General features: G+C 36.4%; 1 protein-coding gene across 6 annotated transcripts in view; it reads left to right on the forward strand.

Annotated features, from left to right (window-relative positions):
- LOC115760416 (acetylcholine receptor subunit alpha-like) overlaps window positions 1-27494 on the forward strand; it is a 405819-nt gene that overhangs the window by 169073 nt on the left and 209252 nt on the right. For 4 of the 6 annotated variants that reach the window (XR_004017641.1, XM_030701721.1, XM_030701719.1 and 1 more), the window contains exon 5: window positions 5150-5330. The exons of 1 other annotated variant lie outside the window; for it this stretch is intronic. Coding sequence is in view for 4 of the 5 variants with exons in the window: in XM_030701721.1 (XP_030557581.1) it covers window positions 5150-5330 (181 nt within the window). In the remaining variant the exon portion in view is untranslated. Of the gene's footprint in view, window positions 1-5149; window positions 5331-13865; window positions 14047-27494 lie in introns of all 6 variants that reach the window. One more of the 6 variants, XM_030701722.1, reaches the window with a different exon arrangement.

Here is a 27494-nt window from a genome sequence, read left to right on the forward strand (position 1 = left end):
GTATTTTGCCTGCCCACGTGTTTGCGGGAACTAGCGCAATTTCCAAGAATTTATGTATACATGTACACACACACATTCATGCGCGTCTGTTTCGAATTCTATCAACAGCATTGCAATTGCGATTATTGTCTGTGCTGATATTTTACCTCGTTTTTTTTTAATAACTTAATTATTGGCGTAGCTGTTGAGTAAAGTCGGCAGCAAGTAATGCTCTCAGTTGCGAGTTCCAACTCTGCCAAGGGAACTTCTTTCCTTTTCTTTTTAACACAAATCCCGATGCAGCGTACTGCATGCCATCTCCCGCCCAACCAACCGAGGGTAACGTACGACACGAAATGCAAAGTAAATATGAATAAATATTTTTATAAAAATAATAAAAAACAAGTAAGAGGTTCTAGTCGGGAGCTCCCGACTAGGGGTTACCCTGAACCCTCTTCTTCCAACATCAAATATATATATATATATATATATATATATATATATATATATATATATATATATATATATATATATATATATATATTATATTTTCGATATATATATTATATTTTCGAAGCATTATGTCAAGTTTGATGACTCTAGCTCTTATTATTTACCAAAATCGCCCAAAAAAAAGGATATCGATATCGATTTTTATCGATTGCTTGGAAACTGAGTAAGTTATCGATTATCGGAAACAAACTCGATCTGTGCCCTAGGAGCACCTACATCTAAAATTTCAAGTCTCTAGCTCTTATAGGTTCTGAGATCTTTGCGTTCATACATACGGACGGACGGACGGACATGGCTATATCGACTCGGCTGTTGATGCTGATCAAGAATATATATACTTTATGTGGTCCGAGGTGTCTCCTTCTATGCGTTACACATTTCACGGCAAAATTATAATTCCCTCTGCAAGGCTATAAAAACAACAAATTTGCACTCATTTATTAGTTAACAAGTAAGAGGTTCTATTTGGGAGCTTCCGACTAGGGAATACCGTGATTCCTCTTATTCGAACACCAAATGCAGCTCGCGCTACGCGCTCGATTGAAGTAATAAAGATAAATTAAAAAACAAAGTTCCCTTGGCAGGGTTCGAACTCGCAACCGACCGCATTACTTGCTGCCGACTCTACTCAACAGCCACACCAGCCAAAAATGGGTAGGGCTCGAATTCGCGACAGACCGCACCACTGCCTCCACTCAACAGCCTCACCAATAATTGAGTGTTGCTGCGAAAAAAATAAACGAATTAAAGTAGCAGCACAGAATACAATACAATCACAGTCGCAATGCTGTTGATATAATTCAAAGCAGACACGCATGAATGTGTTTGTGTACATGTATACAGACATTCGTGGAATTTGCGCTTGCTGACGCTGATACGAGGAAAGTCAAAGCACGTTTTTTTTAATAGCGTTTGTGTTTCTTAACCGATCTTGATGAAATTTTCTACAGTACATCTTATTGTGACATAGAATATTTGTGTATTCTCAAAAAGTCAATTGCATTTCAATTTTGACTTTAATTGGTGGGCAATATAAGTTTGGTTATTAACTTTATTTATAAAATGAAAGATACTTGATAAATGTTATATTTATCTGAAGGAAAATAAATGTTATATTTATCTGAAGGAAAATAAATGTTATATTTATCAGGTATCTTTCATTTTATAGCTATCGCCACATCCCCGCTACCACCGCAAAGCTATAAATCAAGTTAATAACACAACTTGTATTGCCCACCAATTAAAGCTACAATTTAAATGCAATTGACTATTTGAGAATTCACAAACATTCTATGGTACAATAAGATATATTGTAAAAAATTGCATTAAGATCGGTTAAGAAACACACAGAAATTATGTATTTTGACTGTCCGCGTGTTTGCGGCAACTAGCGCAATTTCCAAGAATTTATGTATACATGTACACACACACATTCATGCGCGTCTGTTTCGAATGGTGTGGCTGTTAAGTAAAGTCGGAAGCAAGTAATGCTCTCAGTTGCGAGTTCGAACTCTGCCAAGGGAACTTCTCCCCTTTTCTTTTAACGCGAATCCCGATGCAACGTACTGCATGCCACCTCCCGCCCAACCGACCGAGGGTAACGTACGACACGAAATGCAAAGTAAATATGAATGAATATTTTTATAAAAATAATAAAAAACAAGTAAGAGGTTGTAGTCGGGAGCTCCCGACTAGGGGATACCCTGAACCCTCTTCTTCCAACATCAAGTATATATATATATATATATTCTATTTTCGAAGCTATGTGTCATGTTTGGTGACTCTAGCTCTTATTATTTACCAAAATTGCCCAATAAACAGGATATCGATATCGATTTTTATCGATTGCTTGGAAACGGAGTAAGTTATCGATTATCGGATACAAACTCAATCTGTGCAGGCCCTAGGAGCACCTACATCTAAAATTTCAAGTCTCGAGCTCTTATAGGTTCTGAGATCTTTGCGTTCATACATACGGACGGACGGATGGACAGACAGACGGACATCTAGCCATGTCCGTCGATCTAGATCGACTCGGCTATTGATGCTGATCAAGTATATATATACTTTATGGGGTCGGAGAAGCTTCCTTCAGCCTTTTACATACATTTGGATTTTGTACAAATATAATATATCCTTATACCCATTTATAATGGGTTCAGGGTATAAAAAAAAATACAAACTACAAGTATGTGTACAAAAACAATTACAAATAAAAAAGACTATCTGCTTGTTTAAATAGTTTAGAATAGAAGACTGTATACGAGGAAGAGAGCGGAATACTTTGTAATGCTTGTTATAGTCATCACAGAGAACCCTGAACGGTTCATGCAATAAATAATTAATTGAGCAAAATTGAAGCGATAGGGGTACAAAAATACGTGTTAGTCTAATAGGGATAGAGAAATTTAATTGGCTAGTCAACACAGAAGATTCAATATTACAGTAATTCATTTATGAATAAATATTACACCCAACATGGTTCTACGATTAATCAAAGAAGGAAGGTTAATCATTAGAAATCTGCTGGAGTATGACGGTAACCGCACACGAGCATTACAATTTAAACAACGAAGGGCAAACAGCAAGAATTGTTTCTGAACCGATTCAATTCTGTCCTGATGGATAGCATATTGTGGTGACCAGATAAATGAGGCATACGGATCGTCGAACTCCTTTGACCATCGCTTGATAAAACCCATAACTATTCTGGCCTTATTGACCACGGTCTTAGGTCAATGTTATGAAGTCGAATTTAAGTTTATGATCAAGGATGACACCTTCTTCATTAGAAATACTGTTGACACGCTCGAGCGGTAAGCTATCAAGGATGTAAGAAACCAATTGAGTAGGGCTTCTATAGACGGTCATTACCTTACATTTAGAGCAGTTTAAGTTTAAAAGGTTGGCTAGACACCAAGCCTGAAACGCATCAATGTCAGCTTGTAGGAGATAGCATGATGCCGTATTTTTATATGCAAGGCATAATTTTACATCATCAGCATACATTAATACTCGAGAGTGAGACAGTATCAAGGGAAGGTCATTGATGAAAAGAGTAAAGAGTAGCGGGCAAATGTGACTACCTTGAGGAACACCGGAAGTCACCAGAATACGTTTAGAAAACGAATTTCTGAAAAGAAACTTTTGGGTTATATCACGCAAAGACTCTGAAATCTAGTTCAAAAGATTGACTGGGAAACCGAGAAGGCATAAAATATGAAGCAGCAATGTGTGGTTGACAGAGTCGAAAACCTTACTGAAATCTGTATAGATGACGTCAGTCTGTATTCTTTTCTGAAACCCATCAATAACTAGCGAAGTAAACTCAAGAATGTTAGTGGTTGTAGATTTACGCTTGACGAGCCCATGCTGGGTAGGTGAAATAACAGAACTACATAAGTGTTGCAGTTGAGATGTTATGATTCTCTCAAAAGGTTTAGGTATAGGGGATAATTTGGAAATACCTGTATAGTTTTCGACATCGATCTTACTCCCTTTCTTATGGAGAGGGAAATTGTATGATTCCTTCCATATGGTCGGAAAAGATGAAGTGTTTACGGACAATTCAAAAAGTTTTGAGACTGGTTTACATAATGCTGCAGCGCAGCAGGAACAGCATCAGGAAGCAGGAACACCATCAGGGCCCGGTGAATTAACCGGCTTGATAGTGTTAAGGTCGCTAAGAAGCGAACTTTCGGAAATTTTAAATTTTTAAATTTAATTTTATTACTTTAAACGAGCGCGTTGCGCGAGCTGCATTTGGTGTTGGAAAAAGAGGGTTTAGTGTATTCCCTAGTGGGAAGCTCGCGACTAAAACCTCTTACATGTTTTTTTTCTTTCGGAAATTTCAACCGCAAGTTTGGGAAAATATCGAAAAACGATTGATTACCAAAGGTCTTGATGAAATTTTATTTGGGACGTGAAGTAGACTGTCCGTAGAAACTAATTTTCCTCTGAGTACATTGTGGATAAATGATTTTTTCGGCGAAATTTTAAATTTGTCCGGTGTGCCTCAAAATTGTTTTCAAAGCCCGCCATAAGAGCCTAATGAATACGTGTATAAGCGATTTAAAAAATTCCACCCGCAGCTGAGGGAGCGAAGCGGATCAAAGTTTGAATAAGCGACGCGTTATATGCAAGCTCAGTTGGCGGAAAACGGTTATGTTCAACCTTTTCAATACCTTTCAATTCTGATCGGCTTTATACCTTTTTTTAAAAATCTTTGTGAACTTTTATTTGATACGCTTTTTGCAACATCCACTAATTTTGGATAAAGAATGCAGTTCGAGATACTTAGTACTGGTAGATTTAAATCATCCCCCGTGCGTTTTCTGACGAAATTATAATACCCGCAATGTTAAATCATTTTTAATTAGCATATATACGGCTTAATATGTTTCATACAAATTTCGAAATTGCGTTTGAGATCGATTAAACGGGAAAAAGTATGATTTAAGGCAAAACAATTTGCTTGCACACATATTAGTAAAAGAATATTCTAAAATTATGCTAAGTAATGGAATTGAAAAATGAAATCTTAAAATTTAAGTTAATTGTCAAGCTGAGGTATCAAAAAATTTCTAAATGAAAAAAATTTAAAAATGTATTTTATATGTACGAATAACTATTGAAAAAAAATAATGATATTGTGTAGTGCCGATGGTAACTTCGAAGTGACGCTTGCAACAAAAGCTACAATTTACTCTGAAGGATTAGTTGAATGGAAACCACCAGCAATATACAAGTCATCCTGTGAGATAGACGTAGAATATTTCCCATTCGACGAACAAACATGTGTTCTAAAATTTGGCAGTTGGACTTATGATGGGTTTAAGGTAGGTTTGTCAATTCTCCCGCACGATCTATATATGTACTTTTTTACCATTTCACCAAAAATCATGTATATTACTTATTATTATTTGAGTTCCACACATAATGATATCAGTCGTCAACAAAAATTAAGCATTTATCGCATTTATAATAACACGCTACCCTTTTTGCTATGGTTTGCACGGTTTTCAGACTACGCAAAGCTTATTGGCAGTCGTCTATAACTTATTTAAGAACCAACATTTCTTTTAAAAATAATAACTAATATTATTTAAATAATATATACATATTTAGCATATATTAATTTATAAAATTATTTAAATTTGGGATTGTATACAGACTGTATGCAGGTTTGTTTTTGTATTATTCAAGGGTACACTTTATAACATTTTTACTCTACAATAGGTTCAATTATTAGGAACTGAAAATACCAATTGATTTAACAAATAATTTAAAAAAAAATATGCTAGGACTAGTTTTTAACATTTGTTTCTAATAAATGCATATTATAATTGGCTTTCTTTAGTTACTTAACTAGTTGACCTATATACCCAGATACCCACTGTTTTTATTTTAGACTAGCAAGTTACGTAGATTTTGACTCAGAAATGGTTTTACAGAAAATTGAGAATTCTTTAACAAACGCCTATAGTTTTAGGCGGGCAACTAAGTTAATATTTTGATATCTCAGGTATACCTATCATTTATTGCACTAACAAAAGGTGATTGTGAGATAGGTTTCCTAGAGAAGTCAGAGACTTAAATGTTGCATTTATCACTCGTGGTTATCTTTAGAGCTGGTGTGGGTTCAAATATTTCCAATGAGAGTAAAGCCTGCTTTACATATAAGTGAGCAGCTGGTGATGTATATTTTACCGAAGCTTGTAAGCAACTCAGCTAGATTACAGAATACATTAACATTGTTGGTCACAGTACTCGCGCTTAATGCAATCCTGCTTATAAAAATCGATTCTAATTAAAGCTTACTCTTACACAAGTTTACCCTTCTTCATAAATTAAAATCCTATGCTACATTAATGGGCTTATGGTGCCTGGTGCAAGGGGTTCTGTGCAAATTATGACGTCGTCACCATATAAAACCGATGGAGTTTTCTTTGTGCCTCATTTAACTTCGACGTCAAGACTGCCCATGGCGATAGTTTCCTTGCACATTTTTGACAAGGCCATAAGCTTAAATTCAAAGCTACAGAGTGCCAAGCTGAGTTTTTTCTCTGATTACCATAATATAGAGCTGCCAGCTAAAACGTATTATACCCAGTATAAGATTTACAAAAAAGAAACACATTTAAATGACTTTCTCACTTCATTAGGATCCCTTCTCCGTAGCGCCAATTTTTCTTTTACACGCAAAATGTCTATTCTCGCTGCTTGTTACTATTTTTATATTAAAAAAATACGTTTCTATGAAATCCATGTAACACATTTCGTTTCTAAGCATTGAAATATCAATCGAGATGTCGCCCGATCAAATCCAACAACAATAATAATTTGTTACCAATAAGTATAAAAACGTAAAATCAAAAACCCTGAACCTTCTAAGAAAACCAGAATCAGTTTCTTACGAATAACTTGGTGACTCCAGCCCTTAAATCCTAAGAAATATGCTCTCAAAAACTCATTACTTTTTTTGATCGACTTTTATTTATTGCTTGAAAACGGATCTCTTTATCAAAAATTTTGAACAAAAATGAAATGCGCGGTAACGCGCTTATATAAATCGACAGCTGCACAAACGGACGAACGATCAGCGGCTTGGAGATGCTACCTTCCGCCTGTTACATAAATTTTGTTAAAACCATTATACACTATTTATTCATTTACAACGGGTTCAGGGTATGAAAATGAATGGGAGTTAGCGATAATAATCACATTTTCTTTTGTTTTGTTTAATGTTGTCTTTAATGCTGTCTTATTTATTCTTTGGCAGTCCCAAGCAGCTGATTTTGGCAAACCGAGCGTGAAGTTTAGAGTTCCGATGTGTGACACACATATTTTACATATTAATTTAATTAGAAAAACTGTTTTCTATCTTATTATTAAAGCGGGCCGATTTATGGGAAGTAAAATAATAAGAACAGCAAGAGCTGTAATTAATCTGCTTATCACCGCTTGCTATAAAGCTAAACTTATCAGCTCACATTTCCATTGGCGTCAGATCGATCAGAGACCTAGTGTGCGCACCGTTTTAAAATTAAATAAATAAATATTATTTAGATTTCTGGTCCAAAGTCGACTTCGTTTTTGTTCAGAGATTCACTCACTTGTTTAAAGAGCAAGATAGTAAGAAATTCATGTGACTTGTGCGATAGAACGGCATCGCGGTTTTTAATTTCGCTCCCTAGCTGCTGCAGGCAATGAGGGGTCAACAGCCATTCAGCAATCCAAACCCGAAATCATAAAAACGAGTAACGCGCGTCAGACGAGTGCGAATAATAAAGTTTGTTCTGCTCATTCATACACATTTGTGTATGTTTAGTGCACGACATTCATAAATCCCAAAAACTTCAAATCTTCTCAAGTGTGCATAGGACAGACAGGCAACTAGCAGGCCCACAAACGTATAAATGCTTCTATCCATACACAAAATTGTGTAATTGTGAGTACCATGGCCGGCCCAAAAAGTTTCCATGTACGCATGTCAACACTTAGGTACCTTGACTTACAATTACCCTTTCATTATTTTATATTATTCGCCCTTTCAAAAGAAAATAAATGCCTCCGAAATGTGAGAAAAACTCAATTTGTGCACATTGTTGCTTGTGTGGACTTTTGCATTTAAAAGACCTGGGCATAATGGGAGAGCATCGAGAGCATTGAGCGTAAGCCAAAGCAGTATCCTGTATTGGGCGCGAAATAAAAAACAGCGTTGCCGTTCTATCACACAATTCATATGGATTTCTTACTCTCTGAGCAAGTCTCGGACACAAACAAAAAGAAAGTCGACTACCAATTTTTCTTCTAGCTGTCCCGTCTAAATTTTGTATGGTTAGTGGTCGTATGCGCTGTCCTCGGTAATTTCTATTATTACCAGATTGGCGCGTTCCACGCCATTTTGTTATGGAGTGTACACTGACAGTTATCTTGCTATTTCATTTGTTTGTAAAGAATCCTAAAAAGATCAAAACCGCTTAAGTTTCTTTCCTGTTTGACACTCACAGAAATGCTTGTATTTCTACAAATTTTTCTTTCAAGAAATATTTAATATTCCGTCAATAGTCTTCGATTCAAAAAGACCGCATACATTTTTATGAACTTAATTAAAAAATCCCTTCACGTGGCTTTTAGTTAGGCTTGAATATAGCTGCTCGCATTGTTCATCATGAACATCTTGCAAGGCAATTTCAACAACACATTAACTCTTTTCACTCTTAAAAATAAAAATTGGTTATTGACTTGGGACGCAAAGCATATTAACATATTAGCTTTGTTTCCAGTGTACCCTTAGCCCACATGTATTCGGCATCTGCTTGAACAGATCTGAGCAAAGTTTTTATATATTTTTGTATCTCATTCTCCAAAATCCACATAGAACGCTGATACTTGCTACATACATTGCATTTAGTGAGCCAAACTTTTCGGCCTTGCTCACATTGAGAAAGTGTGAGAAATGTGAGATCTTCTGCTCGGGTCCACTTACTAAAGACTTCATACAACTTAGTCCATGCTCCTTGCGGGGTTTTACTTTTCATACGAAATGTGATCGAACTTTACAATTTATAGAAATCCAGTTATTTTTTTTAAATCATTTTAACTCAATAATAATTTTTTTTAACATTAACATTAAATATTATTTAATGTAGACAATATATTATATTTCTTAAGTAAATTTGGGACTATATCAGCTTTAAAAGTTAAAATAAAGTGCTTCCAAGATGCAATTATTATACTAACCTATTCTTATAATTTTTTAGATTTGGAAAAATTGTACAAATTTGAAGAAATAACTTTTTATCAAATGTTTATTGTCTTATTAATAAGATTAATTACAGAATGTGTTTACATGATCTAGGTTCCGGCTGTTATAAAGGTTTAATTGCATTCTGTCATTAAGTAATGAAATTATACGTATTTACATTTGGTATGTACATACATATATGAGTAGTCTAACTTTTTTGATATTTTTGATAATTTATTAAGCGTACAAAAACCGACACGGGAGTCTGTAAACAAATGTATTTCAGTTATGTATATGTACAGCTCCATATGTGTAAAATACCTTACTGTTTTTACGAGAGTACAATAGTAAAGAATTATAATGTTTTTGTCGAGCTAAGACTTCCATATGTCAAATACCCTAGCCCCAATTTATAATAGTACATAAGTAACTTATTAATAAAAAAGTAATTTAAAACAAGTAAGAGGTTCTAGTCGGGAGCTCCCGAATAGGGGATACCCTGAACCTTCTTATTCCAACACCAAATAAATTAATAAAAACAAGTAAGAGGTTCTAGTCGGGAGCTCCCGACTAGGGGATACCCAGAATCCTCTTCTTCCAACATCAAATGTCTCTAGCTCTTATAGGTTCTTAAATCCTTGCGTTCATACATACGGACGGACGGACGGACAGACAGACGGAAATGGCTAGATCGACTCGGCTATTGATGCTGATCAAGAATATATATACTTCATGGTGTCGGAGATGCTTCCTTCTGCCGGTTACATGCATTTGGATTTTGCACAAATACAATATACCCTTATACCCATTTTTAATGGGTTCAGGGTATAAAAAGTTCCCTTGGCAGGACTCAAACTCGCAACTGACCGCATTATTTGCTGTCGACTCTACTCAACAGCCACACCAGTAAAAAAAACAAGTAAGAGGCCCTAGTCGGGAGCTCCCTACTAGGGGATACCCTGAACCCTCTTATTTCAACACCAAATAAATTAATAAAAAAAAGTTCCCTTGGCAGGGCTCGAATTTGCAACTGACCGCATTACTTACTGTCGACTCTACTCAACAGCCACACCAGCAAAAAAAAATAATAATAATACTTTCCCCGGTAGGGCTCGAACTCGCGATAGACCGCACCACATGCTATGCCTCTACTCAGCAGCCACACCAACAATTAAGTACTTATGATAAAAAAAGAACTAAAATAACATTACAAAAAAAGATGCAATTACCATGCTATTAGAATGCGAAGCAGACGCGCATGAATGTGTGTGTGTACATGTATACAGAAATTCTTAAAGCTGCTGCCACATTCAATTGCGCAGTTGCAAATAACTTTGGTTTTTCTTAACCGATCTTTATAAAATTTTCTACAGTATATCTTATTGTACCATAGAATATTAGTGTATTCTGAAAAAGTCAATTGCATTTAAATTGTGGTTTAAATTGGTTGGCAATAAAAGTTGGGTTATTAACTTGATTTATAGCTCTAGGGTGGTAGCGGGGAGGTGGCGATAGGTATGAAATGAAAGATACTTGATATAACTATAATAGTTTAGAAGCAACATATCATGTTTGGTGGCTCAAGCTCTTATTATTTACACAAATTGCTAAAAAAAAAAACAGGATGTCGATATCGATTCTTATCGATTGCTTGGAAACGGAGTAAGTTATCGATTATCGGAAACAAACTCATTCTGCGCGGGAACTAGGAGCACCTACATCTAAACCCATTAAAAATGGGTATAAGGATATATTTCAAAATCCAAATGTATGTAACAGGCAGAAGGAAGCATCTCCGACCCCATAAAGTATAAATATTCTTGATCAGCATCAATAGCCGAGTCGATCTAGCCATGTCCGTCTGTCTGTCCATCCGTCCGTCCGTCCGTCCGTATGTATGAACGCAAGGATCTCAGAACCTATAAGAGCTAGATGTAGATGCTCCTAGTTCCCGCGCAGATCGAGTTTGTTTCCGATAATCGATAACTTACTCCGTTTCCAAGCAATCGATAAAATTCTATATCGATATCCTGTTTTTTTGGGCAATTTTGGTAAATAATAAGAGCTAGCGTCACCAAACTTGACATATAGCTTCTAAAATAAAATATATATATATGCATTTGATGTTGGAAGAAGGGGGTTCAGGGTATCCCCTAGTCAGGAGCTCCCGACTAGAACCTCTTACTTGTTTTTTTAATTTTGTTGTTATTTATAAGTAGCTTATGCAATATTTTAATTTAATTAATTTATCAACGTTTTCTTCACGCAATGCTATGCTAAGAAATATCATAATAAAAAATGATGTATCCGTGTGGCCGATATGTCGAATTTTCAAATTTTCAAATTGTTCAAAAATAGTGCCCATGCTATTTAATGGGGCAAATTCAAGCCAATAAGTCTGTTCTACCACTTTTTTATTTTAACGGTTTAGCTTATCCTTTTCGGAAATATGCAACCGTATATTAGATAGCTTCTCTAGAATATGTAACGGTAAATTGCCGGAAAATCTTTCTGACTTTAAAAATGTTTTATGTTACTGAAGAGGCCTATCGGCTGGAAGTTAAGTGCCTGAAAAAATGACATATATTTTAAAACGGTATGAATTGGGATAACTTGCTTGTATTTTGTTACTTTGACAGTTGCTAAGAGCAACCAGAAGAATTTTTAAAATTTCTGTAGGTTGTATATTTTAAGTCTGCGCAGGCTATGCTTGTTGAGCGATTTTGTTATACCGTTTCCAAAACTATAATTTAGGCATAGGCGCTCAATTTTTTATTGTGCTCCCTGATCTGTTACTACAAATTTCCGAAACATCGACTCGATTTTGTAAAAACCAAATGCTGTAAAACATATAAAAAAAAAACCTTTAACTAAAATCGGTTATATTGGTTTGATAAATATCAATGTTTTCTTAAATCGTTTACATGGATTAGTCTGTAGCACTAACCAAACAACATATAGATAAGACATGCAGTACAATTAATGTGGACATTCAAAATTGTTGACATCTGCTCCAAAGGCGTCTTCGTTTTTGCTTTGGTTCAAGACACGCTCGCATGCTCAGACAGCAAGAGAGTTGGAAATACATACGATTTGTGTGGTAGAACGGCATTTTTGGACTTGCGCGTCTATGGCATACTTGCTCAATTTTGTATATGGATAGCATTTATGCATTTGTGTGCCTGTTTGTTGCCTGCCTGTCCCATGTCAATTTGATAAGATTTGATGTTTTTCTGATTTCTGAATTTCGAGCTCTACACACACACACACACAAATGTGTGTGAATGAGCAGATCATGGGCGCAAAAGAAAATGGTTGATTATTTCATATAACTCGTCCGAAATATGAGGAAAAATTGAATTTGTACGCATTGCTGCTTGTGCAGACACATACATTTAAATGATCCATAAACATGATGAGAGAGAGCATTGAGAACACCGAGAGTAAGCCAAAGAAGTTTCCTGTAGTTGGAGTGAAAAAAAAAAAAACAGAAAAATCCATGGAGTAATAAACAGATACAGAGCTGAAAAGTCATTTCGATATTTTATTACCGTTTTAATTCTGAAGCAAGCTCCATAAGGTCGGTCCGCAAATGCAAAATCAAAAAAAATAAAGCTCATTTACGATAGAAAGCAACAACAAATCAGCTGCAAACAACAACAGTGCGCATAGTCCGTTTTGATCGCTGACATTTTGAAAAAAGATTTTGAGTACATAGGAAAGTCATTGCAAAGAAAAGTGACAGATAAAGCCACTGTGCTTGTTGTATACAAAATTATATTTTTCTCAGAAATTGGATAAAAATGTATATATAAGAAGATCAGTGGTAGTTGGTTACAGAACTTATGAATAGTTAAAATCCCCTTTTTTGAGAAATGGCGCCTTGCTAGTCAAAAAATGAAAAACTACAAAAATCTGCCGGGCTGCTTACAAGTTGAAAGCGAGTGGAGAAAAAGAAGACATTACTTTGTGACTGCGAATTATAGGCAGAGCAGTGCTTAGAAACCACAATAATGAGTTAGAAGAGTACAGAAGCTAAGATCATAGCATTCAGCCTCAAACCAAAAGAGGATAGCAAGGACAGAATTTGTGGTGTGCTTTCTTCATTGTCGAGTCGTTTGTTTTAATTATTTTTGTTGTTGGTTCCTATGGAAAATGTAGTGAAGTTGTCTTCGATTTGTTAAGCAACGGTCTTCCGTAGTAGCTGCAGACAGTCGGGTGTTATGATTGCAACCTCGGTATCTTGCTTCTGATTTTTTGATAAACAGCTTTTGATCCAAATGCCCTCTCTGTATATTTATTACTCAATGACAAAAATCATATGTATTTTTTACTTTCTTGCTCTCTAAGCAAGTGAGCGAGTCTCGGACCTAAACAAAAACGAAGTCGCGATCAGACCAGAAATCAAAAAAATGCATGGCCACATGCGTGTCTACTAGCTGTTCTATCTATATGTCGTATGGTTAGATTTATTACGCAATCGGTTACATCCGACTGCAACGATCTTACGTGTTAAGTATAATTTTTTACACAAAAAATGTGTGTATATATATATACAATATATTATTACATATAAAATAATATATTGGTAACAGGAGCTGTGGTAAAAATATATGTTTTTCAGTGCTGATGGTCATTATGAAGTGACACTTATGACAAAAGCAATAGTCTATAGTAATGGATTGGTGATTTGGCAACCACCTGCCGTCTATAAATCGTCTTGTTCAATCGATGTTGAATATTTTCCATATGACGTGCAGACGTGCATCTTAAAATTAGGAAGTTGGACCTATGATGGTTTTAAGGTGCTAATCAAATCTTTTTAAATCAAAATCGTTTAAAATATTTGTTGTTATGTTACATCTCTTACACGTCAATATGCAATCACAAGCTTAATGGCATATACTTACATGTAAATTGGACAATACATTTAAATTAAAAGTATGATTTTAAAGCTTTACAATTCTGACGTAGAATTGGTGTTTTACTAGAGTACGCGCTACAAACTAAGCCTGAAATAAATATTCGGAGAGTATTTAAATAACTAACTTGAATTGAATATTCAATGACATTGAGCATGTTTTGTACATTCGACGTACATTCTTAGAATAATGCATGTACTACGAAACCATATTAAATATTGTTTTTTTCGGAGACTTGTTAATATTAATGTTTACTTTACTTATTTATACTTAATAAATTATGTAATGTATGAAGTAAAATCCTAAAAACTATCTTCTTTGCTTGATTGTGACTAGCATGTAGTTACTGGCGTAACAATACTCAATTTTAAAATTTTATTTCTGCAGATATCTCCGACCTCATTTGTTTGTATATTTTTGATCAGTATCAAACAAAAATATAGGAAGAATCGGTCGAAAAATGGGTTTTTGTAGGGATACAGAGACTTATAATTTTTACTTCATATCGGCCAATCTAAGCTCAACTACAGTATTTATACTCACGCTGATAAAAGTTGCTAAAAGTGAAAAGTAACAGAAAATTAGCAAAAATAAAAGTAACTTAAACCATAAAAAAAAAAAAAAAAAAAAAAAAAACAGTATTTATAATTTAAAATTTCCTGTTAAACTTTATTATTTTTACTTATTCCAATCAGTAAAACTAAAATTATATTCACATTTTTGCCCAGAAAGTTTTTCCAACAATATTCTGCTATGGCGCTCAGTTCAAAATTGCTTGTTACTGGCACCGAAGTGTCAACAACAACTGAATATATTTCATCTCTTTTTGCCGTAAGCCAAATTAACATTAGTCGTCAACATTTGTATCCATTTTATTATTAAATACGCTGATCTGCGCCTACAAAATACATAAAACTTACATTTTTGGATACTTTTGAAAATTGTAGCATTACTTTTTGGCAGCTTTATACACCTTTATATTCTAAGTCAGCATCAATAGTCGATTCTAGTCATGTATTCCGTTTTGTCCGTCTTTCCGTTTGTTTGAACAAGTCGATCTCAAAACCTAAGAGAACTACAAGCTTGAAGATAGTGCGTGTGATATACGAATATCAATAACTTGGTCATTTTTATTCAACAAAAAGCTATATAAAAATCCTGGACAGCAGGCGTCAATGCAGAAGGCAGAGGGTCAGAGAAAGAAAGTATGCAGCAGAGTGCAGTTAGCGCGCAAGCATTGTTGGCTCTAGGATGTACTTAAATCTATTTCATTTTGCTAATGGCCGCTACGAAGCCTTCGGCGTTACTTACTTGAACAAACTTTATTCGTTATTAACTTGTTATAAATAAATGTTTTCTTTTCCTTTTTTCGTTTTGGCAACTCCAAATTATATTCAATTTGAGTTTTCGTCTGTCCTATGTGTCCCCATCATTGAGAGGCGCCTCCTAAGTCCTTACCCTCACGACTTTTCAACAGGGTGAAATTTTTAAATCCCTTACAGTATGCCCTTAATCCCATTAATTGAAAATACTGCTCACTGTAAATACCATACAAGCTACAAAACCATCACTATACCTTTTTACAGTCTTATAGCCTCTTTCTACTGGCTTAAGAAATATCACATTTTCAAGTTTCACTCATTGGTGTTCCACCGGCTGTCGGTAACATGTGAGCTGATCGAGTTGCTTTAATTAACATAAGCGCCGTAAAGTTTTTCTTCCAAAACTCAAATAATGCGACCTCGAAGTAAGGCTCTATTTTACATTCTCTTTCCGATATTTCGCCATGCTTAAATGCTAAAAACTGTGGGATTAGTACAATTTTAAATGTCTTTTTTTAAGTTGCCGCTTGCGCTCGTTGATATATCAGCTGTTTATGGTTATGATACTTTCACATTTTTCAAAAAAAAAATGTGTCAAATGTGTTTTTATTGGGGAAACGTACAGGCATTTAACACATTTTACAAACATGTGACATTTTCAGAAATGTGTAAGAAATACAGTTTGTCAAGAATTGTTTGCAAAATGAAAAACAGCACACAAATTCATTTTTAAACTTATATTTTACCGATTTAAACTATTTCTTCTTATTTTTTTTTTTGCATATAATTATTATTCTAAGTATTCTTCATAGATATAAGGCACAAACTTAACAAAATTCAAAACGCAAATGTAAAAAAAACAGACAAAATTAAAAGGAGTCAATTTTTGCGCTGTCAATTAATTCTTTGCAAAATGCAAACACAATTCGAAATAGAGCCCAAGCAACCTAACGGTACTCCAAATTCGAAGAAATTTGGATGCGTAAGTCATTGATATGCAGTGTGCGAACCTTCTAAGCGATTTTGCGTTTTTAACAGATTACATCTTGCCTAATTTAGAGCTTTTTGCAATGCCTGGTCAACGAGTTAATGAAAATCTAATTCAATTAGTTTATTTCCACTACCACGAGGGGAAATCTGCTAAAGAGTTGGCGGAAATGTTCGCAATTAAGTTAAGAACTATTGATAATATTATTAACCGCGCCGAAAAAGAGAACAGATTGGAATTAAAGCAGTCCGCAGGCAGACCAGCGAAACTCACTAGACGCGATCATGCAAAAATTTTAAAACAGATTAACGATCAACCTCAAACTAGCCTCCGACAATTGGCATCGGACTTGAAAAATGACTGCAATAAGACAGTGAGCCACGAGACAGTTCGAAAAGTCTTTAAAGTGCATAAATACTCCTCGCAAATAGCTAGGAAGAAGCCACTACTGTCCGCAGTAAATATTCAGAGGCGGCTTAATTTTTCAATTGCCAATGTCAATAAGCCCGCGGAGTACTGGGATGACGTTATTTTTTGTGACGAGACAAAAATAATGTTATATTATCATGACAAACCCAGCAAAGTTTGGAGAAAGCCCAATGCTGCTCTGGAACCGAAGAATATAATACCAACAGTAAAGTTTGGCAAGCTTTCGGTAATGGTGTGGGGCTGCATATCGTCGAAAGGTGTTGGTGAGCTGCGCATTTTCAATGATGTGATGACGAAAGAGTTTTACTTGGACATTCTAAAGAATGAATTGTCAAGGAGCGCAATAAAGTTTGGCTTCGAAGACCCTCAAAACCCCAATAAACAGAGGTACAAGCTTTATCAGGACAACGACCCCAAACACAAATCGTTTTTGTGCAGGAATTGGCTACTGTATAATTGCAGCAAAGTCATTGACACCCCAGCCCAGAGTCCTGACTTAAACCCAATTGAAAATTTGTGGGCTTTCCTAAAGAAGCGCGTAGGGAAACGGAGCCCAACTAATAAAAACGCTCTCATCAAGGCCATTCAAGAAGAATGGATAAAAATACCCGAAATCTATGACCTAAATAACCTTATTCACTCAATGTCACGTTGTCTTCGGGCTGTATTGGATGCTAATGGCCAATATACCAAATATTAGTACCACCATAGCTATAGTTTCCTAGATTTAGTTATGTATATAGTAATATTTTGCATTTTGCAAAGAATTAATTGACAGCGCAAAAATTGCCTTATTTTAGTTTTGTCTGTTTTTTTTACATTTGCGTTTTGAATTTTGTTATGTTTGTGCCTTATATCTAAGAAGAATACTTAGACTAATAATTATATGCAAAAAAAATTAAGAAGAAATAGTTTAAATCGGTAAAATATAAGTTTAAAAATGAATTTGTGTGCTGTTTTTCATTTTGCAAACAATTACTTGACAAACTGTATGTTCAGTGGACAGAGGCTATTAAGATTGGAAGAGTTCAGAATTTCGCGTATAACAAAACAAAGTAAATCTTAAAAAAAAAACTTGTAAATTAATATTTTGTTCTTAAATCAAAATTAAAATTTCTCATTTACTCACTACTTATACTTATGTAATGACTATATAAACATTATCTGTTATAAACTATGCCATTTACTCACTTTTCATGTTGTTGATGCATGTTCCAGTCTAAGCTGTGATCTTATTGAAAAATACCGCGCTCTTCGCATCCGGCGCTACACTGAACTATTCAGACTTTGCTTCGCCAAATTTACAGCATCACTTTCACGCTTGTGCCGAACGACCACTTCAACGCGATAAATAAATAAATAATTTCACATTTAAGTTTTATCAACTAGGAATAGCGAATTCACACATGCAACAGTGACTCAAACATGATTCTTCTTCTCTCATGTTATATCGATAAGTCGCGGGTTAATTCTCCATTGCAGGGTTGCACCACTAACCATACAATGTATAGACATACCAAATGGCACTTTTTATCGAAACAAGAAAAATCGAAACGAGGCGACCCCAATGGTACCTTCGACCATTTTAGTGTGCCCAGACAGAGTAAGACTGCTGAGAGTGGTAGCCGAACGCCGGCCTCAAAAGCCGAACGTTCAGTATAAAGCCGCATCTCGCTCAGCGCACAACGTCGCGGCTGATGATGCGTTTTCTTAATATATGTATGTATGCCATTTGTATATCATTACAGCCCAAAAACATATCTGTGTATGCATGTGCCTCGCTAATTGCTTTGCGCACTTGCGTCCATCTCTTAATCCCTCCTCGAGATCTACAAACATTCCTATGTTTGTGTTGTGTGGATGTGCGCACAAGTAGATCGCGGCGTTTGTCACGAGCCAGAGGATATTTCTTCAATTGTGTGACTTTTGTGCCTGTGGTACCAATAGGCACATTTCCAAATCTTATAAAATTTGTAAATATAATATAGACAGGGCAGCTAGTAGAAACGCATTTCACCATGCATTTTTTTATACCCTTGCAGAGGGTATTTTAATTTTGTCGTGAAATGTGTAACGTATAGAAATTGAAATAAGTTGTTGTATAAAAAAACATTTTGTTTATCGGCAATTACTATTTTCCCTGTGCTTCTTAGATACGGACAAAGCCCTATAAGCATTATGAAAAGGTTGGGTCTGAAAGGGTATTAGATCTTCGGCGTGCCGAAGATAGCCTTTCCTTCTCGTTTGATTTCTGGTCGAAACTCGATTTCGTTTTTGTTCGGGTCCGAGACTCGCTCACTTGCTCAGGGAGCAAAAGATTAAGAAATACATATGATTTGTGTTTTAGAATGGCGTCGCTGTTTTTTATTTCGTTCCCACTACAGGAAAGGGCTTTGGCTTACTCTCATCCATATCATTTGTGTGACACAACGGCAACTCTGTTTTTTATTTCCCTCCCACTGCAGAACACGGCTTTGGCTTCCTCTCAGTACTCTTAATGCTTTATCAATTGGATATCGGCTGCACCATGTGCGGAGCTCCATACTAACCGTAGATTTGATTCGACCTGCGGCGTGGTTACTAGCCGATGCGGCTTTGAAGGTTTTGCATGATTGTTGGGAATGTTGAGATTAGAAATGGTACCAGCCTGTTCTACACAAGAGTTCACGACCGGGGTTGTTCATTTAAAAAGACTTCAACTTTTATTGAAGTAAACCTGAATATTATAATTATGAATCCGAACTATACAGAGCATACGTTCAGTGACTTGGACTGACGCCCACAGAATTCAACATGTGTCGAAAATTTCGCTGTTAGTAAGTTAGAAAATTCAAAAGCTCAATAGAATTACAAATACAAGAAAATTAGATAACTTTAAGTAACAAAACTTAAAGCTCGAGCTATTAGTCTTCTTGGTAAGTTGTAGCCCAAACATTCTTCCGCCTTTGATAATAGCAGCATTCATCATAAAAATTTACGCCCACTTGCTTTCAGTGTCTCGTGCTTGGTACTCTAACTTGAACTTAAAATAGAAGAGTACAATTTAACATTTAAGTAAAGTGCCATTATCAATTATGGGTAATGAACAGAACTTTTTTGCTGGCCGTTTGATAACACCACTGCTTGTTTTTATATTCACAATTCTAACTAATCCAACTGCTCCAGCATGAGTGTTTGTAATTCGACCCAAAGGCCACCGATGCGAAGAAAATTGCGCATCCTTGAATCCAACATTTAGGCATCTCTTCATCTACAACCATTTTGGTCTTCTCTGCAACCGTGTCAAATATTTAGACTACCACCTTCTTCTCACTTCCAGTGAGAAAGTGACCGGCTGTTAACACCATCAAATCCTCGAGATCATGCGAAATAGGACATAGCAAACATAGATATAGACATTCAAAAGCAAACACTCGATTTTTAATGGTTCTCTTGAGATGATACTTAATGGACTTAACTCCGACTTTCCATAGTCCACTAAAGTGTGGAGCTGATGGAGGATCGAAATTCAAAGATATTCCATTATTCAGCAATTTTGGAGCGATAAATCTTGAAATGTACGAATAGTATGCCTCCCTATCAGCTGGTAGTTTTTTGTTGGCTCCAACAAGGTTTTTATACTTGCGATCGACGCAAAGTACTATTCCTTTATCTATGAAATGCATGCTTTATTTAAATTATACATTACCCTAGATACAAACGATAAATTTTAAAGGAAAATTTAAAAATAAAATAATTTTTTCACAAAGCGCATCTTGTGCAATAACCATGTTCTGGAAAATATCACACATAGATTGATTTCACTTTTGTGAAATTAAATAAATATTTCCATCGACTTAAAAATACAGATTTTATACGGAGCCAACCTTATTACACAACATGCATTCATATGTCAACACAAATTTGGGATAGGTCATGACCAGCGTTAGAAAACTAACAAAGTGTATTTCTTTGCCAGCGAAAGCCAGAGCAGTGAATAACAACACATTCAAATACGCTGCTATGTATGTCTATTCACGCTATATCTACTTGCTAAATAGAAGACGCGGAAAAGAAGACTCCAAGCAGAATATTCTCTAATGCTTGTGTTAATTATTACAGAGAACCCTGAAAGCTTCATGCAAGGCATAGTTAGTTGAGCAAAATTGAAGCGAAAGGGGGGTAAAATTAGGTGTAAGTCTAGTAGAGATTAAATTGGCTAGTCAACATAGATGAGTTGATTTCACCAGTAATTAGTTTATGCATAAATATTACAACAAGCATGGTTATACGACTATTTAGGGATGGAAGATCCATCATCAGAAGTCCGCTGGAGTCACTGGAACCGCACACGAGGATCCCAATTTAAACCACGAAGGGCAAACAACGAGAATTCTTTCTGTACAGATTCAATTCAGACTTGATGGATAGAGTATTGTGGTGACTAGGTATATAAGTCATACTCAAGTATAGGTCGGACCAAAGATATATAAAAAGTCTTTGTCGTGTATGGATCGTCAAACTCCTTCGACCATAGCTTGATGAAACCCCAAATAATTCTGGCCTTATTGACCACGGTCACAACATGAGAGTCGAATTTAAGTTTATGATCAAGAATGACAGCTAAATCATTAACTTCATTGCAAGTAATGTTGACGCTCTCGAGCGGAGAGATATCAAAGATGTAAGAAACCAATTGGAGTGGGTTTCTACAGAATGTCATTACCTTACATTTGGAGCTGCTTAAATTTAGTAGGTTGGCTAGACACCAAGCCTGAAACTAACCAATGTCAGCTTGCAAAAGAAACCATGATGTCATAATTTTATAAGCAAGACAAAATTTAACATCATACATTAATTAAAACTCGAACGTGAGACAGTATCGAGGGAAGGTAATTGAAGAAAATAGTAAAGAGTAGCGGGCCAAGATGACTACCTTGAGGACACCGGAGGTTACCAGAATATGTTTAGAAAACGAATTTCTGAAAAGAACCTTTTGGGTTCTGTTATGCAAATATTTTGAAATCCAGTTGAAGAGATTGACGGGGAAGCCGAGAAGCATAATTTATGAAGCACTAAGGAGTGGTTGACAGAGTCGAAAGCCTTACTAAAGTCAGCATAGAGTATAAGTCATTCTGCGTTCTTTTCTGAAACCCATCAATTACTAGCGAAGTTACCTCAAGAAGGTTAGTGGTTGCAGGTCTGCGCTTCACGAACCCACGCTGGGAATGTGAAATAATAAAACGATATCGAACTTACTCTCTTCCAAATGGTCGGAAAAGATAAAGTGTTTACGGACAATTCAAAAGTTTTAAAACAGCAGGAACACCGTCAGGGCCCGATGAGTAAGTCGATTTATTGTGTTAAGGTCGTTGAGAAGCGAGCTGTCCATAATAATGGGATTTAACATGCAGTTTGACCTATTTAACTGATAGATATTAGGATGATATTTGTTTTACCTAGATGATATAGTTTCATAGAAGCTTGCGAACAGATCGGTAATGCCGATCTGCAATCTTGTGCGAAGAAGGAAAAATAAATATCTTACTTTTAAAATGGTCAAAGTTAAAAGATTGCTAAGGATTATGTGAAAATTAGAGACGACAACGGCAAAGGTAATCCTTATAGCAGAATCTTTGATGGGGCAACTGAATAACGGGAGAAATCGGAGTGATTTCCCGATCTCTTAATCTTTTTATAACACCTCGACTTCACATTTTTTATCTCCATATTTTCCTTGAAAACCAGGGACACCTATTCGACCTCATTGGATGATCAAGTGGAATGCTGATATCAAAGACCGAATACAAGGTATTATAAAATAGCTTAATGCCGACATCAATGTCTGCATAATTGTATAGTTTGGACCAGTTTACTTGCAAAAGAAGATAATTTAATTTATAATATGCGCTCAAAAACCAGATTAATAGATCAATCGACATCAGGGATATTAAAGTCCCTGTGAACAACTAAAAGGTCTCTATCAGAAAGTAGGGAGGAGATAGATTTAATAGCGTTAAGAATACATGAAATACAGATACAGAAACTTCAAAATGCTACACTTACAGCCGTGAAGGCTCTATCAGAAAGTAGGGAGGAGATAGATTAAATAGCGTTAAGATCCCATGAAATAAAGATACAGAAACTTCCAAATGCTACACTTACAGCCGCCAACTCAATCTCCGAGATAGGAAGTTCAATGTGTTCCGACTAAAGAGCAGACTCACCAGCTATAAGATCTCCATCTCCAATACGGGAAGCTCGATCACATCTGTAAGTGGTGTATTTGGAGGTAAAAATTGAAGAATCTGAGATGTCCGGCCTTGGCCCGGTCCTAAGACCTAAGACAGCGATAATTCGAAAATAAAAAGAAAGAGAATCTAGTACAGGCTAATAAGCTTAAATCTAAGAACTCTAATCTTTTGATAGGCTCCAGAGAAGAATTTAGTTTTTGACGCAGCCGCTAAAGTTGATGCGCCACGGGAAACAGGTGGTAATAAAATCGGAGTCTGATTTTTCTTTTTGGCCTTATATTCTTTGACTATTAAGTGTTCCGGCCGAAACTCCTTAGAACAATTGTCTGTAAATATTTCTGGCGGAACACTTATTTTAAAGGGTGAAATATCCCTTTAATAAAAAATGTAGTACCGTAATACCGGGGGCTTTAATTTTTACCTGGCGGAACACCCACTAGAGGCTAAGGCGCCACAGATGGGGCAGTGGGAACACTATCAGTTGTGGTGCCTAAAACAGCCGCTAGTCCGGCTGCAAATTTAATTGTTGCTGTCGCTCTTTCGGAACTTCGACGACAGCGGACGGCACGGATAATTCAACTAGTTTTTCTCGTATCGATGTCCACGTTTCGGGACAGAACTAGTGTCTACAGCAGAGCTGTTGTGTGATCGGGGAAGGGCTACTGAATTGCAGTCGGGGACTAAAGGGTATTGGGCAACGGCAAATCACCAGGAGTGGACTTTTTATACCTGGGAGACTCATCCAATAATTTTGGGCTATTAAACTGGGTATCCAGGGCTGTGAGCTGATCCTATAGTTGTGAAAATCAACAATCAGACTCCTAAACCCATTCCTGGTCTAAACTGCCGCATTTCACCATCAATCTGCTTACACGAGTCGCAACTATAGTGCAAACCATTTCGTTGGGCAATAGAATCAGCCACTAGGCCAGTGTAACCCGCACACTTAGAATGCACGACATTTTCACATATCCAACAAGGTATGCTGGCTTGGTTTTCCGAAATTTGCTTTTGGCAGGTTTTTTTAAAACAGACAATTTTATGATCCATTATTATGGGTCTCTAATGTAACAACGCAGCCAAATGAAAAAATAATGCTATTTAGATTAATAGAGTATACAACACCAACAAGCGGCGGAGAGTAGAAAAGGATCAAAGCACAAGTTTATAAAAGGTGAGAGAGAGCGAGAGTGCGAGAGAGTAATCTATTTGTAGATTGATTGCTTGCACACGAAATCTTGCATACCAAGGGAGTCAATGTACAGTTAACAACAACAGCAGCTAACCCACAGAACTAATAGTGCAAGCGCACAAAAAGAATTGCATAAGATAACACAAAGTAAAAGTAAGTAAAGGCCACATGTAAAAGTATAAGTTACCGCACCCGCGGTAAAAGTAAAAATAATACCGTAGAGGCAAACAGAATAATGGAATACTTTGAATAGAGATATTAAACCACCGGCTTATATTAATTCGCAAATTCTGTTTAATATATTTATGAATTTTAGCATTTCAAGAGTAGCACACTATTCAGCTCTGGGTATGGTCAAATGTGGCTTAACAGGCCGGTTACAATAATCGAACTCATCCATCCCATAAGATCGAATAACCTCGCAACTGTTGACAGAGCTGACCGCTTCGTGGGTAAGCCTGCTGATACTTCAAAATTCAAGCGAAATCAAAATTCTTCCTCAACGGGGCTCCAGTATATACCCAACGTACGACTTGTGTCGATAGGTATATTTTCTAACCATTGCCAATGGAAATATCTGTTTTTTGTTCACAGCCAACTGTTGCATGGCTCGCAGAGCTAAATAGGGTGCGGAACTAGATCCAAACATAACTGTTTAGCATGCATACTGCTCCATATGATTGTTTTTATCGGGTCTAACATTTTTTCTATATCACCATAAACACGAATCTAAGACCACTCCAAGTGAGAATAACTTTAGGCAGTTGCAAGTGTGATTAACTGGGTGATGCGGTAGATAACAATGCTGAACTCCGCCTTGATTGTATGATGTTAATAATCTTAGGCGTATCTCGTTCCATTTGGATAATCCAAAAAAAGGGTAGACGTAAAAGATATTTTCCGAAAGCGACGATGGGTATTGATTAAAAAATCGTCGCACCACCTCTCCTCCGCTGAGAGGTTTAGAGACTCATTGTCGAAATGCTCTAGCTGGAAAAACTTGCGTAAAAAATTGTTGAGCTGCTCAGTTGCATCATGATTGTGTACCTTCACTATGTAAAAGGATCCGTATATCAACTCAATTTCTGTAGACCGTATTTTAACTTAATTTCTGTAGAAGCTGAAGGGTAGCCATCTTTGGACTCGATAAGTACCATTGCTTTTGGTAACATGACCTCCTATCTTGTAAGATAAAGGACTTCATCCTTTCCGTTAATTAAATTTGTAGATACTTACTGTGCACTTGTGTCCGTCTTCTTTGGGATGCCGCTTCTAGACGCATTAATTTGTTCACGCGTTCTATCCAGGTGGATTAGAGTATGGTGCCGCTCAGCGCACCTTGCACAACGGACTAAGACACTTAAAACATAAACATAACATGTTTCAATACAATTGCATTGAATACATCACAAGTTTAAATAGAGTGCTCCTCCTTGCCGCAGACATATGTCCGCTTGTCGAGTAATAAATGAAGCTTTTGAGCCCTTTTTGCTTGCACATAAGCCATATACGTCTTGCTTTTTATTCCTGCGGCTATCTTATGGTTGCTCTTTCCTTGCAGCTTCCAAACGATGCAGTAAACATAATTCGGTATTGGTGTTCAAAGTTCTTTAACTGCCGGTAAATTTGGCGAAGACGTTAATAAACGCTCGCAATCTACTCTCAATTGCTAATTTTTTCTTTTCATGCCTTTTCTTCACATAATATACTAAAGCTTGAGATGGCTGTTTTACCTCAACTGCAGCTTTCACCAACGAATTCACACATGAGGAGCAGATGTGCACAAGCAGCATTGGGTCTCCATGTTGAACTGCTAATTGATGATCAAAAACATCAATGGAATGCAAAAACAATGCTCGTTTATTGTCATATAAACTCACCAGCATTCTCTATGCCACTGGGTTATTCGATTCTATAAAGGTCAAGTGCTCTATATCTTTAGCAGCATCCTCTGATAGCGAATCCTTTAAATAATGGAAGCGAAGTAGGTCAGTGAATCTCAAACAGTGATGGACACGCGATAGGAACACCTCCTTGAATGCCGGCAAATCTATTAATTTACTACTGAAAGTTGGCTAACCGTACGCAGCTTCACTTCCTCCATAGGGGATTTACACTGTTGATTCATATTCTGATCAAGGACGTCTCATTGAATAGATGTCGGTAGATGCCAAATGTCTTTGCTCCATGTGCTCATGAAACTTATTCCTTAACTCTGCTACTCCCACGATGTAGGTCTCGTCACCTTCTTTTACCTTGTTTTCATCTCCTCGTTTTCTCGCACTTCTGCGTTCACTTCTACCAGCGATTCAACCATGGCTTCAAGATGGGTTTCCGTATGTACCGATTCATCAGCCACGTATTTTTTCGGTGACTTCTTCATCGAGGCTAACAGTGCAGTTCGCTCAAAAAATAAATACATGAGTATTTCGGCCATTCTGATCATCTAACCTAACAGGTTAGAGTCAAATTGCACTCACCTTTCCAATTAATCGAAACCCAAACCCGAAATCATAAAAAAAGTTATGGGCGCTAATAAACATTTTATTATTGGCACGACGAGTAGCCAGAACTTCACAGAAAGGAAGACATCTCTATACCAAATACCTGGATTCCCATCCGGTAACTGGCGACTCAATAATGAATCTCCAACTTATTACTTTTACGTGGGTAAAAGAAATAAGGAAGTGTTATGGAGGAGCAACTGTGTATACAAATATTTGAAAAAAAGAAAGCGAATAAATATATATAGTATATTATCAAATAAACAACAATTAAGAAGTAAGAGGTTCTAGTCGGGAGCTCCCGACTAGGGAATACCCTGAACCCTCTTATTCCAACACCAAATAAATTTTAAAAAATGTTCCCTTGGCAGGGCTCGAACTCGCGACAGACCGCACCACTTGCTATGCCTCTACTCAGCAGCCACACCAATAATTAAGTACTTATGATAAAAAAAAGGAACTAAAATAGCATTACAGGAAAAATTCGCAATTACCATGCTGTTAGAATTCGAAGCAGACGCGCAGGAATGTGTGTGTGTACATGTATACAGAAATTCTTGGAATTTGCACTAGCTGCCCCATCCAATTGCGCAGTTTCATATAGCTGGTTTTTTTTTTAACCGAGCTTATTGATATTTTCTACAGTATTGTACCATAGAATAT

Source organism: Drosophila novamexicana, unplaced genomic scaffold, assembly GCF_003285875.2.
Source record: "Drosophila novamexicana strain 15010-1031.04,08,12 unplaced genomic scaffold, DnovRS2.1 tig00000434-arrow-pilon, whole genome shotgun sequence".
NCBI lineage: Eukaryota > Metazoa > Arthropoda > Insecta > Diptera > Drosophilidae > Drosophila > Drosophila novamexicana.